General features: G+C 43.0%; 1 protein-coding gene across 6 annotated transcripts in view; it reads left to right on the top strand.

Annotated features, from left to right (window-relative positions):
* Positions 1 to 18,829, top strand: part of TBC1D15 (TBC1 domain family member 15) — an 89,062-nt gene that overhangs the window by 55,292 nt on the left and 14,941 nt on the right. For all 6 annotated transcript variants that reach the window (XM_073327764.1, XM_073327763.1, XM_073327761.1 and 3 more), the window contains 2 exons: positions 4,463 to 4,562; positions 5,028 to 5,125. In XM_073327764.1, the coding sequence (XP_073183865.1) occupies positions 4,463 to 4,562; positions 5,028 to 5,125 (198 nt within the window). The remainder of the gene's footprint in view (positions 1 to 4,462; positions 4,563 to 5,027; positions 5,126 to 18,829) is intronic.

Raw genomic sequence — 18,829 nt, 5'->3', positions numbered from 1 at the left:
CCCTCCTTCTGCCACTGCAGCCAGAGCCTTTGAGCCCCCTAAAGAGATGAGGAAGGAACAGGAGGACAATATTGAGGAAGAGGTTACACCCCAAACTAATTTCTCATCTTCATCACCAGATGAAACAGTGATGTCCCTCCACCACTGTTAGCAGACAACTTTAAATTTTTTCAAGAACTAGCTCAGAGGGTGGCTTACATACTGCAGTTACCACTACAGGAGGTGACAGAATCCCACCATAAGTTACTGGATATTTTACACCCCTCTGCCTCATCCAGAGTAGCTCTCCCTATCAACGAGGCTCTATTATACCCAATCAAACTTATGTGGCAGACCCCTGCAGCGGTCCAGCCAACCTGTAGGCAGGCTAATAAGAAATATTACGTGCCAGTGAAAGACACAGAATTTCTCTTCTCCCACCCCCAAACCCCAATTCAATCATTGTGGAGGTGGTAAACTCCAAAGGTCAGCACCACCAGAGCTTTCCCAAAAGTGGGGGAGGGCAGTGCCCCCACCCCCTCCATGGCCCTGCCCCAGGCCAAACTGGAAGCCAGAGCAGGCCAGGAGCCATGGACCCTCACCACATCTGCCCAGGGTGAGGGGGCTGAGAGCAGCCCCCAGCCTGTGTCCCTGCCCTGCGGGCCCCCGACCCAGGGCAGGTGGAGTGTTCATGGCTTACCACAGTTGCCCACACGGTTTTTCTCAACCCAACCATCTGTTACGAGAACAGATAGACCAAAGGTTTCTACTCTCATTACTTCCTGATACCAAGAAAAAGGGAGATTGGAGACCCATTTTAGATCTCAGAGCACTCAACAAATTTGTCAAGGCTCAAAAGTTCAAGATGGTCACTTTAGCAACAATTATTCCAGCGTTGGAACAGGGAGACTGGTTCTCAATCCACTACCTCCAGGATGCTTATTTCCATATTTCAGTCATATCCTCTCACAGATGATATCTCAGATTTACACAAGGGCAGGACCACTACCAGTACAGAGAATTCCTTTTTGGCCTCTTGTTGGCTCCCATAGTATTCCCCAAGGTCCTCTCTGTAGTGGCAGCCCACCTACGCTCTCAGAGGATCATAATCTACCTTTATCTGGACAGTTGTCTCTTCAGGGCACACTCCTTTGACAAAACTCAGCAGGTTACCCATACGACTTTGGATTTATTAAGAAAACTAGGCCTACAAATTAACGTACAAAAATAGACATTAACCCTAGTATAGAGTGTAGAATTCATAGGAGCCAGTCTTGACTCTGTCCAAGTGTAAGCGCTCCTTCTATAACACAGATTGCTCAGTTTCTCCATGCTTATAGAGACAGTGCAAACCGGCCCTTAGATATTGGCCAGACATTGTCTTCAGCTTCTGGGACACGTGGCCATGGATACATTTGTGATGGCTCATGCCAGACTTCGTATGAGATGCCTCCAGTCATGGTTCAGCTCGGTTTACAGACCGAACAAAGACAGCCTGAATAAACCACTATCTCTACCAACCAAGATAAAACAATCTTTGAATTGGTGGAAGAACCCAGCAAACGTCTGCATGGGGATCCCATTTGTGTAGCCTCCTCCTCCACCACTCCTCACCATCAACGGATCCCTCATAGGGTTGGGTGCACATCTCAATGACCTCACAGTACAGGGTAAATGGTCGCCCTCTGAGATGTGTCTTAACATCTACCTCCTTGAGCTCAGAGCTGCTGCTGGCGGTGGCGTTGCCTTCAGAGCTGGGTGCCTAGCCAGCACCCGCCGGTATCAGGCTGCCCTGCCAGTGCTTAATTTGTGCCAGGGCTGAGCTCTGGCATCTCTTTCAACACAAATTCAACACTGGGGGAGGCAGCGGAGCCCAGAGGTGAAGGGGGGTGTGGGAAGCTGAGCGAGCCCATGGGGGCCAGGAGTAACGGGGAGCGCCAAAATACAAGTTTGCCCAGGGTGCCATTTCCCCTAAGGCCAGCCCTGGATACTCCACAACATACTCCAGTAATGAGGGACATCAATAATAGACTTGTTCACCACTTACCTGAATAAGAAATGCTCGCAATACTGCTCCAGAGCAGGCCTCGGAGAGCACTCTTTGGGGGGTACTCTCCTCCTCTCATGGAACAAGGGCCTTCTTTACGCCTTCCACTGTTTCCTCTCTTGCTGAAAGTCCTGTTGAAAATAAAGAGAAAAAAATCTAATGTCATAGTGATTGCTTCTACCTGCCCAAGAGAGATGTGGTACCCTTAACAGTCACAACTGGCAGTGTGTCCACCGATCACTCATCAACCCACTCCTTATCTCCTCTCACAGAAAGAAGGATGCACTCTCCATCCCAGCCTATGTATACTCTGGCTCAAAGCCTGGCTTCTTCATGGTTCCAGCATATAGATAGATCCTTCTCTGAGGAGATACAGGAAGTGTTACTATACATCAGGAAATTGACTGCTCGTCATACTTATCTACAAAAGTGGACCAGATTTCAGATATGGTGCATTCTAGAGGAATTACCGGACATCGACTACTCTACCACTAGTCTTAGACTATTTTCTGACTCTTAAGAAATCAGGACTCTCTATTAGTTCACTAAAGGTACACTTGGCGGCAAAAGATCAAAAGATAGAAGGGTAACTAGTTTTCTCTCCCCCAACTACAAAGAGGTTTCGTAAAGGCATAACAAACCTCTTTCTCCAACCCAGACATTCTACCCCACCATGGGACCTGACTTTAGTATTAAAAGCGTTGACCAGATTGCTCTTTGAACCCATGGCCACTTGTTCACTAGCACACCTTTCAGTGAACACTGCCTTTCTAGTCGTCATCACCTCAACGAGTATAGGGGAGATAGTGGCTCTTATGGCGCAACCCCCTTTCCACTGTTCTTTCCTGACAAAGTCAAGCTCCGACCACACCCAAAGTTCACCCTCAAGGTGACTTCCACCTTTCACGTGGATCAAAACATTCATCTCCCTACCTTTTATCCCAAACCTCACCAGGATAACAAAGAAACTATTCTACACACGCTTGACGTAAGGAGAGCCTTGGCTTTTTATTTGGACAGGACAGAGGCCTATATGAAATCTCATAGGCTCTTCCTCTCCATTGCAGATAGGTCTAAAGGCATAGTGATTTCAGCCCAGAGACTCTCTGAATGGGTCTCAAACTGCATCAAACTCTGTTATCAGGCTCGCAATTTAGTACCTCCATCTACAATCCATACACACTCTACAAGGTCAGTTGTCTTCTTCAACCATGTCCTCGACCTGGAAATCTGCAGAGCAGCTACTTGAGCATCTGCACACACCTTTGCAAAACATTATGCCATCATGGGAGACTCTGATGTCGATGCTAGATTCAGCTGTGCAGTCATCCATAGCAGACTCGACTCTGAAGCCCCAGCTTCCCATTGGGGATACTGCTTGGGAGTCACCTACAGTAGAGCACCCCTAGGAACAATACTTGAAAAAGAAGAGGAAGTTACTCACCTTGTGCCATAACAATGATTCTTGGAGATGTGTCCCCCTATGGGCACGCCACAACCCTCTCTCCTCCCCTCTACTTTGGAGTTCTCATTATTGACTCTGCGGTAGAGAAGAAACTAAGGAGGGTTTGCCTGCACAATGCTGGCTAGTCTCGTGGCAGAGCACAAGGGTGGGCATAGCCCATGTGTGGGCCGAACGGACATTGCTACCAAAGTTCAACGATCAGCAGTGCAGGGAGGCAAACGCACCTAGTGTGAAACATCTTATAGGGACGCACATCTCAAAGAACCATCGTTGCTGCACAAGGTGAGTAAATTCCTCTTCTGTCCTGCTGGATTGGGCGTAACAGTGATGGAGCTGAGGGTCTGGTCCATAAAGAATGACTGTTATTACATATATGGTATACTGCTTGTATGATACACGGCAAAGATGTCGATGCCCAAGCTCTTGTAGGGGTAATATAATTTTTACAGTTTTGATAATTTTTATTCATTTAAACAAGTGCTCATTTCCAAGAATAACTTTGTATATGGGATGTTGTGAAACATAAATACAGTGGTTTAAAATAAAATACAGTCAGTGGTCTTCTGATAAAATTTAACAATTTTCTCCAGTCTGTCTATTCCTGCCTGCAACTCTCTAGCTCCAATTTGGAGGCAGATGAATTTATTCACTCCAAATCTTGTATCCAAGTTTCAGTGTAAGTATGATTGTGGAAGATTAAGTACAAGTATCCCTGAGCCAGAGAGACACGGTTTGTTGTTAGTTGCTTTAAGCTTCCAGTTGAAGGCAAAAATTTACCAGACCTTGGCTCCATCTTTTTAAATGCTTAGTATGTGAAACAGTTAAAGGATAATACTGTCTGTCATCAGGACAATTAATTTAACTTGCATGTAAACTAATCATAGTTTTGTGGTTTATAATAGTATTTGACCCAGTGAACTATTTACCAGTATCAATACCTGACAGAGTGCTAATGTTTATTTCCTATCAAGCACGAGAACTTTGAGGAACAAATGCAGGGTATGAAGACACAGCTAATTCAACTGAGTACTTTGCTCCGCTTGCTAGACAGTGGATTTTGCAGTTACTTAGGTATGTGTAATAACTCAAACAACTTGTTACTTTTAGAGAGAGAGATGCATAGACATTCTAAAGTGCCCTTAAACACTTTTCCAACATGAATCTGTTTCATTATTAATGCAGGACTGCCGCATTCTAATAATTTGGCTTTAGTACAATGCCTCTGAAAGAATAGAAACTTACTGTTGTATTTCTCTGAGCCCTAGAGTGCAGAGTCCTTAATGTATCACTATCTATACTGTTGTCCTAAATGAACAATAAAAAAAATCTATTAAATGTTTTTAATTTGAATATTTAATTGGTTTTCGTGGCTAGCAAAATATAACAGAGCTATGTCATGCCATTGATATTTAAGCAAAACTTCCGACTGACTTTATTGGAGACTTAGTTTTACAAATTGATGGCAGGATAACAGCCCTATAATAATCATATTTTCTTTGTTTGATATTCATAAGAAATGTGACATTCTTGCCCTAGAATCTCAAGACTCGGGATACCTTTATTTTTGCTTCCGGTGGCTTCTGATCCGATTTAAAAGAGAATTTAGCTTTCAAGATATCCTTCGATTATGGGAGGTAAGAACATAGATATTTAATCTAAACTTAATTCCATTTGTCTTCGGAAGATGGCTGAATGTGGTTCCCTTATTCAGATAAGGAGCAATGATTATGGAAGATGACTGAAAGCAAAATCAAGGGCAGAGTAGTAAAACAGTGGAATAAATCTGACATGATGGGGACAAACTAGTACAGCTTTTGTAGATAAGTTGTGGCCCTCTAACCTATAAGAAGACTTTTAAAGTCTTAATAATAGTGGAGTGATGCGATGGATATAATTTACTTGGCTTTTCAAAAAGTGTTTGACAAGATCCATCAGAAAAGACTCTTAAGGAAAATAAATAACCAGAGAATAAGAGGTAATGCTCTGTCAGGGTTGAAAAAGTGGTTAGGTCATAAGAAACAGCCAAAATAAATGGCTGCTTCTCAGAAGTGTGAAAAGTCTATTGGGGCATTCCCAGGATTGGTACTGGGGTTAAAGGTGTTCCATATTTTTATAAATGATGTGTCTAGAAGTGAATAGTGAGACAAGGAAACTTGCTTTTAACACAAAACTAACTAAATTAATCCAAATGGAGGGGGTTGTAAAATGCTGTTGGGGGATCTAATCAGTCTGGGTAATTGAACTGCACAATACCAGAAATATGTAGATTAATATAAAACAATGCTTACTGGAAAAATGGAAATACTGTTGGACTCTGAGCTAGTGGGATACTATTGTGGTCTGAGGAGGTCTAGGAATTATCCTGATGATGCCAATTAAATAAATTAAAATCTTGAATATATTTTTTAAAAGTGAGAAATAATACAAACTAAAATACAACACCGTATTAAATGTTAGCATGATCTTACCCCAAGTATATATCAACTTACTTCAAAAAGGGTATAGTAGATAATAGAAAAGGTCCAGACAGGATAAATAAAATGGCATAATGAATGGCTCAGTGCAGATGGGTTTGCAATAGAAAGATATTACATAAAACTGGAATTAATTGGCCTGGAACAGAAAAAAAAAATGGAGACAGCCGGATTGAGGTATGTACAGTTATTATTACAATGAAAGCTGATTTGACACTTTTATTCACTTTATTCCATAAATGAAAAAGGGGTCATTCAACGAAAGGGAAGGGCAGTAAATTTAAAACTGCAAAGAGAAAATCATTTTTAGCCATTGTAAAGTCAGCCTATGGAATTTTCTGTTTTAAGAGGTTATTGAGGCAAATAGTTCATCAGAATTTTAAATGATTAGGTAACTTTATAAACAACATTTACTAATGAACCACAATTCACAAATACAAAAGAATTTAGCCTATTATTCCATGGCATAAGGTGATCACAAAAGAGGAGTTTGGAAGAAGTTTTTTCCACCCTCTTTCCTTTTCCCTTTCTAATGTTGTAACACTGTATGCTGGCTATTTTGTTTTTCTGAGGTTCCTCACCCCACCGTTTTTGAAGCATCTGCTGAGACAGGTTACCAGACAGTGGATCTACAGGTTGTTCTGATATAGCAGTTTTAAATTGTCTCTCTCATATTTGGTGGGTTTTTTTATATCCTCAATAACATCTTCCTTAAGTTGTGTGCTATGAGCACAGAACACCACTGCTGTCATTTTCTTCAGTGTGTGTGGTACTGTGCACAAAGAGGCTGTAAGATGAGACCCTCAAAATTTAATCAGGAGAAATCTAGTTCAGGATAATGCCATTTTGAGCACTATTGATTCTGAATGAACTATATAAACACATATATATTTCTAAAAAGTCTATAGAGGAATCTGAAACTCAGTATTGCTAATTATTGGTTTGACATTTTATGTCAGTTTTGTATAACATCTCTATCTTATCTAAATATGGTCTACACACACAATTTATTTTCTGTAGTGATTGTTTTTTGCTATTTTAAACCCTTTCAACTAATGAATAAAGACATCTAAGATATTGGTGGAATCCTACTAAAATAATTTGTTGGGTCCTTCCAGTGCATCTTAAAAAATATGGTACAAACATTATTTTTCAGTTTTGTTGCCAGGAGAAGTGGAGCTAAAAATCACATGCTTAGTTTGCTTTTTAAAATGTTCAGAAACCTATTTAACATATAATCAAGTTGAGGCATTTATGCCAACATTTCCTCCATCTGAAGATTAATGCCTTTCTTTTAGAAAGTTAGAGCCTGATTCACCACTACATCACTCCAGTTTTATACCCAGGCCATTCTACTGATACAAAAATAGAGTGCTGTCAAATGTACAATATAAACAGGAAAAATACTCCATTTCTTAAGTCAAACTTCTTTCACATACAATAAATGTAGGGGTTACTTGTCTACAGTAAATGCAATATTTTCAGACAGAAGTGTGATTTAGCAGAGTTGGACCATTCCGCTCTTATGTCACGGGTATTTGCAATATGTACTAAACACATGTAAGGGCTTTATTCACCATTGTGTTAAACCCATTTTACGTTGGTGCAAGTCAAATGACATAAGACTTGAATGACACTGGTGAACTGGGACTTTTGTGTTAGTACTTGTTACAAATATTCATACCTAGTGAGGTAGCAGTGGACATAAGTAAGCCCTAAGATGACTGTATCTGAAAACTTAGAAGGTGGGGGGAAGCCTTGTTCTCAATTTTTTGAGATTGTGGATTTTGATAGCACTTGTGTATGCTCAATTTAATTTTTGTTAGTTGGTTTCACTTCCTTTCGCATCTGCTAATCTGGAACATGACTGTCATGCACTCCCCTGGAGGAGCTCATGTGTACACTCTTCTCCTTGTTTTGTGAAAGACTTGTTATCAGAAAGTCTGGAACGGAAGCAGCAGCTGGCAGCTGTGTACATGGATAGGATATGGATAAGCCCAGCACATTCATTTGCTCTCTCAGCCATATTCTGTTCCCAATAAAATTGATGGATGTCAACAATACTTCCATGGTAGTTAAATCAGGCCCTATAAGATTTCATCATGGAGCAGAAAAACTGTTCAAGAGATGTCCCAGTGGGTGCTCCACCTCAGGTCAAGGTGTGTCCCAGCGCCTTCGACTGGAGATTTCTAGAGCCGTACCCCTACGGGCTGCGCACGTGCTGTGTCTCCCTCTCAAGTTGTCAGTGTTTGAATAGCGCGTGCGCAGACTGAGCTCCTCAATTCTTTCACTACTGTCCCCAGCTAGAGATGGAGTTTAGCAGTGCTCTTTGAGACTAGCTAGTTAGTTTGTTTCTCAGTTTGTTTAGTTTCAGTCATTAGAGTGATAAGTTACATTAGCTGATACATTTATTTAAAAAAAAAACAAAAACAACAACCTCCGTGGTTTCGGAGATGCCTGGCTCCCCAGCCTTCAAGAGATGTGCCTCATGTAAGGATGCCATCCCCATCTCAGATAGGCATTCACAGTGCATATGCTGTTTGGGGGAGTCTCGTGTACCCCAAAAATGCATCCACTGTAACAAACTGAAAGCGCGGACCCGCAAGGACAGGGAGCTCAGGGTTACAATGTTTCTCCTGGAAAACTTCCTCAGACCTGCATCTGACCCAGCAAACCTCTGTGACACCCTCCAGAGGCAAAAGGAAAGCATCTCTCTTTTGATGGAGACAAGCTCTTCACCTCTATGACCAATGAGGTCCTTCACTCTATGAAGGGCTCCTGTGGCACACTCCGATCCTTATGCATCCAAACACCTGCCTCAAAGAAGAGACAATATAGATATCAGCCATACCAACAACCACATTACCATACCTTTGTGCAACATCCACCTTTCAGACACTATGATACGCAACAACGACACAGGCCCAGGAACCAACAACGTCGCCCTCCGCTAACAACGGCAACCCACCCTCCTAACCCAGATAAACAAATTTGAAGTCTTGGTCGAGGGTATGGAAAACCTCGCACCCTCTCCAGCGCCAACTCCAACCAACCATTTTTTTTATACCGTTTGCGTCTGTTCCTGGCCAACTGGCAAACCATCACTATGGACAGATGGGTCCTGGAAATTATCAGATTGGGTTATGCCGTCTCCTTCCTCTCCTTACCTCGCTCCCACCCCGTCCCTCTTCAGGGATCCCTCCCACGAACAATTGCTCTGTCAGGAGGTACAACATCTCATACATCTCGGAACAATAGAGGAATTACCCCCTCAACCCAGAGGGAAAAGGTTTTACTCCCACTACTTCTTGATGGAAAAGAAAAATGGTGGTTGGCGCCCCATCCTTGATCTTCGACGTTTTAAAAATTTTGTCAAGAAACCGAAATTCCGAATGGTTACTCTCCCAATGATAATTCCAATGCTGGAACAAGGAGATTGTTTTTCAACCCTCGACCTCCAAGACACACGCTTCCATGTCTCTATCCACCCTGTCCATTGACATTTCCTCAGGTTTGCTGTGGAAGCGCAACACTACCAGTACAAAGTCCTCCCATTTGGCCTCTCCGCTGCACCACGTGTCTTCTCCAAGATTCTAGCAGTTATAATAGCACATCTCAGGAAAGAAGAAATTCTCATATTTCCTTACCTGAACAGTTGTCTCCTCAAGTCTCCCACTCAGTTAGAAGCAAACCACGCAACTCTTGCAACTCTTCACTGCTTCCGCACCTTGGGCACGCAAATAAACAAAAACAAATCTACCTTACAATCTACCCAACAAATCGACTTCATCGGCACCTACCTCAATTCCCCCAGGACAGATTCCACACAATGGGCATCCTTATTACCCAGATACGTGCCAGCCCACAGACTGCAGTCCGAGACTCCATACAGCTCTTAGGACATATGGCTACTTGCACATTTGTGGTTGCAAATGCTCGCCTGTACATGTGATGCCTTCAGGGTTGGGTAGCCATGGTATACAAACCAAACAAGCACAGGCTAAACCAGTTACTAACTATGCCCCAGAAAGTCAAGGACTCGCTTCTCTGGTGGACCTCTCCCATCAACCTCTGCACCGGGATTCCCTTCTGACGAGATCCCCCTTGAATTACCATCACCACAGATGCATCCCTCACAGGATGGGGAGCCCACATCGGACACCTCACCACTCAGGGTCTCTGGGCCACTTCAGAAACCAGGCTTCACATAAATTTGCTAGAGGTCCGGGCCGTACGCAATGCCTGTCTCCATTTCCTTCCCATCATCCAAAACTGCCGAATTTGAATAATGACCGACAACATCATGTGCATGTTTTATGTCAACAGATGGGGGGAGCCCGGTCACACTCCCTCTGCGCAGAGTCGGTAAAACTTTGGAACTGGTGCCTTCAACACAAGATCCATATCTCCTCCTCATACTTGCCAGGTTCTCAGAATACCACCGTGGACAAGCTCAGCCAATCGTTCCCCGTACAGCACGAGTGGGAACTCAACAACACCATTCTTTCCAACATTTTCCAGACCTGGGGTTATCCCCAACTGGATCCACTTGCCACAGCAACAAACAAACAAATGCCCGACATTCTGCTCCAGAGTAGGCCTGGGGAAACACTCATGGGGAGACACCTTTATGCTCCCTTGGACTGAAACTCTCATGTATGCGTTCCCACCAATGCTTCTATGAGACAGAGTAATTCAGAAGATACGCACAGACAGAGCCAACATCATTCTCATAGCCCCAGCGTGGGCCAGATAATCATGGTACCCCTTCCTCCTGCATGTTCAAGCCACCTATTCCCCTTCCCCCACTCAGCAACCTTCTTTCATAACACAGGGGACAACTATTTCACCCCAACGTACAACGTTTCCACCTGAGGGCCTGGATGATTAATGGGTCTGTAATGCGGAGGTAACATGTTCGGACCAAGTATGCACTGTCTTGCTACACAGCAGAACACACACACACGCACACTACCTACCTGCATAAATGGAAACGGTTCACATCTTGATGCGCTGACAAGCAGACTTCTCCAGTTTCTGCTTCACTCCCACTGATACTGGATTACCTGTTACACCTGGCCTCTCCACGAGCTCACTCAAGGTCCACCTCGCAGCAATCACCACCTTCCACCATAAGATTGACAACCTAACGGTCTTTGCCCATCCAATCACCAAAAGGTTCCTGAAGGGTATCCAGATGTTATACCTAGACGTGAAACCGCCTGCTGCACCTTGTGATTTACACCTAGTCCTCAAAGCCCTGATGGATTCACCCTTTGAACTGATGGCTACCTGCTCCCTTCTCCACCTATCCATGAAGACTGCCTTCCTCATAGCAGTCACGTCTACCAGACAAGTAGGAGAAGTGGGGGCGCTTATGGCGGACCCTCTGTATACCATGTTCTTCTGCGATAAGGTCACACTCCGAACGCATCCAAGGTTCTTACCTAAGATACACTCTTCCTTTCACCTCAGTGAACCTATACACTTTCCAACATTTTCCCCAGAACCTCATGCTAACGCCTTTGAAATGACAATGCACACTCTTAATGTTCACAGAGCATTGTCATTTTACCTGGATAAAACAAAACCGTTTAGGAAAACCCCCAGACTTTTTGTCTTTACTACTCAGCGCTTACAAGGAAATGCTATCTCTACACAGAGACTTTCCAAATGGATTGCTGACTGCATACGCCTTTGTTACCAACTCAAGCAAATACAGCCTCCTATGTCAATTAGAACCCACTCTACCAGAGCTGTCTCCACCTCCACGGCCTTTCTCTGTGTCTGTCTCCGTGTCCGTGTCTGACATATGCAAGGCAGCTACTGGGCATCGAATCTTACCTTCACTCATCACTATGCTCTCATCCACACAGCAGCATCTGACACCAGATGGGGTAGAGCTGTCTTGTCAACAGCCTTCTTGCCTCATCCAAAGTCCCAACCATCCTAAGGGATACTGCTTTTCAGTCACCTGAAGTGGAGCACCCTCAGGGACATCTCTCGAAGAAGAGGAGGTTACTCACCCTGTGCAGTAACTGACGTTCTTTGAGATGAGTGTCCCTGTGGGTGCTCCACTACCTCCCTCCTCCCCTCTACTTCGGAATTAGTAACGCACACGGTTGTAGAGAGGGAACTGAGGAGCCCGGGCTATGCACTCGCTATTCAAACGCTGACAGCTCAAGAAGCAGGCACAGCACATGTGCAGTCCGTAGGCGTACTGCTGTAGAAATCTCAGATCGAAGGCGCTGGGATGCACCTTGACCTGAAGTGGAGCACCCACAGGGACACTCATCTCGAAGAACGTCAGTTACTGCACAGGGTGAGTAATCTCCTCTTTTATAAAAACTTCTTCTTTAAAAGATATTTTTAAAATTCAGTATATCTGATTTAAAGGGGTTTCTATTAGAAAACCACATTTTTTTAAAGAAATTTAAACTTGAAAAAATATTCAAGTTGACAGATCTTTAACCAAAGCTGTATTTTGATAGGATTCCACTATCTTTACTGTAGGCTGGTGTCCATCATTTGTGTTTTGATGTGCAATTTTAAATTCCTGGAGGGGACATTTTCAGCTCCATATTCCTTTTAACATGCTGCTAGATCTCTGTTAATAGTAACTATACCTGTTACGTTAGTGATTATGTTTATATATAATGATTAAGACCTTAACTGAATCACAGGATGATCTTCAAATAATTGCGTACAAGATATGGAAAATCTCAGAAAAGTAATAGACCTCTATTAAAAGCAGTAATTTGGAAAAGCCACAGTAGATGTATTTAAGAAAAATTTGCTGGAACGATATAAACACTCAACTATTATGTTATGCCTTCAAATGTTTTTGATAACCAGACAATTTGATGCAACTACAGGGCCATAACCAGGGTAGGGTGTGTGGGGCAGCCATCCAGGGTGCAAAGCTGGGGACGGGTGGAACACGGGGGGTGGGAATGAAGAAGAAAAAGTAGGGGATAGAGCCCTGAAACGAGTATGATATTGCCACCCTTGCTTCTGCGCTGCTACTCTTGGCATCTCTGCCTTCAGAGCTGGGCGCCTGGCCTGCGGCCACCACTCTCCAGCTGCCCAGCTCTGAAGGTAGTGCAGCCTCTGCCAGCAGCAGCACAGAAGTAAGGGTGGCAATACCATGCCTGCTGCAGGGTTCTACCCCCTTCCGTTTTTTTAGTCATTTTTCCATTGACCACTGCCACATCCGGCTGTGCACTCTGGGCGGATACACAGCTTGCCTCACCCTAGTTAGAGCCCTACCCAAAACTCTCCAAGATTATTTAATGTACTAGTGGGGAAAAAAGTGTGTTGCAAACCTCAAAATGTACGTAAAATTGTGGACTGTGCAAAGTAAGCTAATTTAAAGCAAAATTACGCTGAAAGCCTAATACTCTGGAATCCACAATTTCCTCAATATTGCGAATTAATTAGGACCTTAATAATGATGTATCTACCAGGGGAATTTATGAGTATACTGCAGGGAAGTTGGGGGGGGTGGGCAACAATTTGATTGCTAGCAACATCCTTGCGTGGCAATCAATGTGTGTTTATTTTATAGTGTGAGAACGACAGAATTAAAAGAAAATTATCACAGAAGTGGACTCTGCATGCAATTCACTTTGATACAGTTTGTTCTATTTATCAACCCTTTTACATTGTTTCTTTCTAAAGAATGAATTACAGTTAATTACAAAAAGGAATATCGGATATTTGAAATAGATTCTTAATCTGTGTCATGGCTTAGTAAAATGAAACTGTCAAGGTTAATTGCATTATAATTAAACATTTTTAATTGAATTTAGTTTGGATATCACTCAGATTTATGCAGTTCTAGTGAAGGGCTGGGTGCATTGCAATGACAATTGTGCAAGAATGAAATAGACTATTCTTTTAGCTTCAATAGCAGTGACCCCGAATCTTAAATAGTGCAGAAACTATAATTGTGCTAGCTAGGATAGAAATTACTTCTAATATCAACCCCCTGACATCAAAGACACAAACGGAGCACCAGAAGATTTCGAGGAGGAATTGCTTATACCTTTTCCCTGTTACCAGGCTTGTTTAACTGGCCTAATAAATGTCTGCCTTCTGTACAGCATTTGCTTTAGGGAATTTATTGATTTCTGGATGTAACAGCATAAAACTAATGATGCATTATAACAGTTCCTGTATAGAGCTGAATATCCTTCATAAAGCTTGCCACAGGAAATAAGTGAGATCTATATGGTAGTAAAATTAAATGCAACAGGTGTTTACAGCAATTTGAAAGGTCTGCTGTAACTCTGAATTGCTTATGAGTTTAAGGCTGGCAGTCTCTCCTTACTTTATATTAGGGTTCGGCAACCTATGGCACGCATGCCAATTTTTAATACAATTAAAAATCCTGCCCAGCCCGGCCTACTCTTCACCGCTCCCACCCACCGCTCTCTCCTTGCAGGGCAGGCAAGCTTCCCACTACCCCCGCCTCTTCCCCCAGCGTGCAGGGTTCCTGCCCCTCCTTCTCTCCTGCCCTGCGGCCGATCAGCTGATGGCCCCTGCTATGGAGTGGGAGAGGGAAAAGCGGAGCCACAGCACGCTCTCTGCTCTGGGGACCTTGGGGAAGCGGGTGGAATCGGCATATCCCCTCCAGCCCCCTGCCGTAAGCTGCTCAGGGCAGGCGGCTGGGAGCACCTCCATGACCCCAGCCCTCTGCCCTCACCCCTGCACCCCCCAAACACCCCAGCCCTCTGCCCTCACCCCTGCACAATCCCAGCCCTGACTCCGGCACCCCCCACACATACCCAGCCCCCTGCCCTGACTCTTGCACCCCCCACATCCACATCCCCACCCCTCGCACCAAATGGGAGCTCCTACACAAACACCTGCACCCCTTGCACCAAATGGGAGCTGCCCAGGTAAGCGCTCCACACCCAAACCTCCTGCCCCAACCCTGAACCCCCTCCCTCATTCTAGCTCCTGGCCAGACCCTGCACTCCAACCCCGAGCCTGCTCCTTCACCCCCAGCCCTGTTCTCAGGGCACTCCCACCCTCATCTCAGTGCAGAGAGAGGAAGAGAATGGGCCAGAATCAGGGAGAAAGTAGGTACCTACTCTATGTGGACAGGGCCGGGACCCCAGACCGGCAGTGGGCTGAGTGGCAGTGGGCTGAGCCGCTCAGCCTACTGCTGGTCTGGGGTCCCGGCCACTGGCCCCACTCAGCCCGCTGCCGGTCTGGGGTTCTGGCTGCCAACCCCTCGCCAGCCGGGGTACCGGGTGCAGGCCCCGCTCAGCCCGCTACCGGCCTAGGTGAACAGAACCCCAGGCCAGCAGCGGGCTGAGCGGGCGGGCGGTGTAAGATCAGCATGTTAATTTAATTTTAAATGAAGCTTCTTAAACATTTTGAAAACCTTGTTTACATACGATAGTAGTTTAGTTATATAATATATAGACTTCTAGAGAGAGACCTTCTAAAAAACGTTAAAATGTAGTATTGGCACGCAAAACCTTAAATTAAAGTGAATAAATGAAGACTCGGCACACCACTTCTAAAAGGTTGCCGACCCCTGCTTTATAGGCTGCAAGATCAACTTCTAACCATGGAGTAAACCCATTTTTTCATGCTCCTGTAATAACTAAATACAGTAGGTTGAGTGAAAGAGTTCTTACTTGAAATAGTCAAGTAAAGTAATACTGTGCAAAAATATTTTAAAATGAAAACATGTAATAGAATAGTGTGAAAGGTCATTCAACACCAAAGTACTAAACTACTACTTTCCATTCTTACCGTGTAATTGTAATAATTAAGCAACTTCTTCAGAGTAAGCTGGAAGAGAGCTTACATGTCTTGCTAAAACTTTTGGAATGGGATAGAGCTAACAAGCTGTCTTTTCAAATTGACTCATTCATGTATATATGTATAGTGACATTTTTTGTAGAAAAGTTTGTTAGGTTACATCAGAGTACATAATTTCAGCATTTACCAATATAATATTGTAATGTTCTCATATTGCATATGCATACAAAATGAAAATATTGTAAAAAGTTATTGCCCTGTATATACCATCCTTTATAATTAACCTTTGTTTGATACAAATTAAATGTTATCAGTTTAGGATGTGTAGAAAATTCTGATAAAATGTGAAAGTAGTTCGATTTATGTTTTGAGCGTAGTATATTATATCTTAGAAACGCTGGGTGTAGGACATTAGTTCATGAATCAAGAGCTTCATATGCTGTAGGAAGAAAGAATAAATGGTCAGTTTTCAGAATGAAGAGAGGTAAATACCAGTGTCCCCCGGGGATCTGTACTGGGACAGTGCTGTTCAACATATTCATAAATGATCTGGTAAAAGGGGTAAACAGTGAGGTGGCAAAATTTGCAGATACAAAATTACTCAAGATAGTTAAGCACAAAGCAGACTGTGAAGAGTTACAGAGGGATCTCACAAAACTGGGTTACTGGACAACAAAATAGCAGATGAAATTCAGTGTTGATAAATGCAAATTAATACACTATAGAAAACATAATCCCAATTATACATACAAAATGAGAGGAATTAAATTAGTTTATACCAGTGGTTCTTAAACTTTTTTTTTCGCAGACCACTTGAAAATTGCTGAGGGTCTCATCGAACCACTTAATGATCTTTCCAAATGTTGTTTGTACCATTTGCTAACTGTTGTAAAGCACTTGGGATAAAAGTGCTACATATATATATATATATATATATATATATATATATATATAAAATAAAAAAGTAACAAAACTTAACAAGTTGGAAGAATTGCTCTCTGAGGCTTTCAGGAAGGAGTTCCGAGGGATCCTCGATGAGGGCATGACCGCAGCCAGGGCAGCCCTCCAGGTGGTGTCAGACATTGCTGCTGCTTACACTATGGCTTCCGCTATCTCCATGTGGTGAGTCTCTTGGCTGCTTCTCTCTGGGCTGTCCACCGAGGCCCAGGCGTCTATGCAGGACCTGCACTTCGACGGCTGGGCCCTATTTGCAGAGCAAACAGACAGAAAATTGCATTGCCTCAAGGACTCCTGCACCACTCTGAAGACCCTGGGTCTCTATGTCCCAGCCCCGGCGCATAAGCAGTTGAAACCGCAGTAGCCTTAGGGCCAGGGGAACCAGACTCGGCAGGACCAGTCCCATAAACAAGCCAAGGGCTACAAGCACCGTCTGAGCCACCCACCTCCACCCTCTTCTCAGTTAGGCTCGACCTAGAATAAGCAGAGGGCCAAATGGTCATTTTGAGGGTACGCCCGAGGGCGACCTACCATACTATTCCCCAGATCCATTTTTCCCAATGTTCTCCAACCGCCTTTCCCTCTTCTTCCCCGTCGGAAGGCTATAACCTCGGACCACTGGGTTCTCAGCACAGTGGAACAGGGTTATACCCTATAGTTCCTTTTTACCTCCCCTTTCCAGGGTGGATAAAAATCAATGTTTTTTTAAAATAAATAAATAAATAAATAAAAATAGTATTTTTTCCTCAAAAAGCATTTTATCAAAAAAACCGATCTGAAGATATTTTTAATTAAGATACATTATAGCCAGGACCAGCTTTAGGTACCATCAAACCAAGCATATGCAGCATTCTGGCCATCCTTTTTTGCTTGGGCAGTTGCGCTCTTGGAGCTTGGGGCGACAAAAAACATAGAGCCGGCCCTGATTATAGCTCAAAGATATCTCACCATGGAATAGGGATTTTAAATTCTAATTCTATAGTATGAGACAATATATTCATGTAATGTTTAAGAAAAGTTTTGTAAATGATTTCCAGTAGTTCATGGATTAGGGACCCAATCTTATGGGGTTCCGGGGGCTCCTGTATAGATTATTTAGGTTAATCTTTCAATCTACGCAGTGGGACTCAGTGCTCAGTCTAGAAGATACCATCCGAGATGCTTATTTTTGCAGTTCTCAGACTGTGGATTTGTCTCTCCAGAGATAACATGGTTGCTAACAGCAAAAATGTTTTTAAATAAATATCTAAATATATAGAGGTGAGAAATAACAGACCTCAACCCTATTGTCCCTCTGCAAATTTGTGTACACATTGTCAATCCCTTAACTTTCTCTAAAAGTACAATGTTTTAAGAAGTTCAATGAATAGAAGGTTGTTGGGGGTGGACTAGATCTGGACAAGGAGAAGAAGTCTGGAGATAAATGTGAGAAGGGAGGAACAGGCAGTAGAAACAAAAGTGAAACGTCTTTGAGCAGCATATTCCAGAAGTCTTGAGGTCTTTCTGAGTGTAGCCTTCATTGATTTGAGATTTACCATACCATTCTCTCACTAGAAGTGAAAACCTATAATGGCAGCAGGCCGTAAAAGAGACCCAGTTTGGGAATATTTTAGTGAAGTTCCTTAAGACAGGCATGTGTGCAAAATGCAAACAGTGCAACAAAGAAATGCAAGGTCTGGTGATGTTCTCCTCCTAATACAGCATGGCAAGAAAATCCTCCAAATATTGATGATTAACTTTCTGAATTGAAGATCACCTCCCAATGACTTCATAAATATTTGCTTCAGTTACCTTTGATCTGGCTGACATAGTCCATTTAATTTAATTTGTTTTTTTTAATTATTTCATTTAACTATTTTAATTAACAATTTTAACAAAAACAAACCTGATTTTAAAAAACTGTTTAAATTCAAAAATTCATATGCTTGTTTTGTTAAAATATTATGTTTGCTGTTGAAGAAAAAAATCAAGAGTACATAACGTTGTTGTTTTATTTAAATAAAACAATTTAAATTTCTGTCTGGTGATGTTTTCCTCCTAATACAGCCAGGCAAGAAAATCCTCCAAATATTAATAATGCATCCAATGAAGTGAGCTGTAGCTCACGAAAGCTTATGCTCAAATAAA

The sequence above is a fragment of the Lepidochelys kempii genome, chromosome 1, assembly GCF_965140265.1.
Source record: "Lepidochelys kempii isolate rLepKem1 chromosome 1, rLepKem1.hap2, whole genome shotgun sequence".
In the NCBI taxonomy this organism is placed as follows: domain Eukaryota; kingdom Metazoa; phylum Chordata; order Testudines; family Cheloniidae; genus Lepidochelys; species Lepidochelys kempii.
This window is presented reverse-complemented; position numbering and strand designations above follow the sequence as displayed.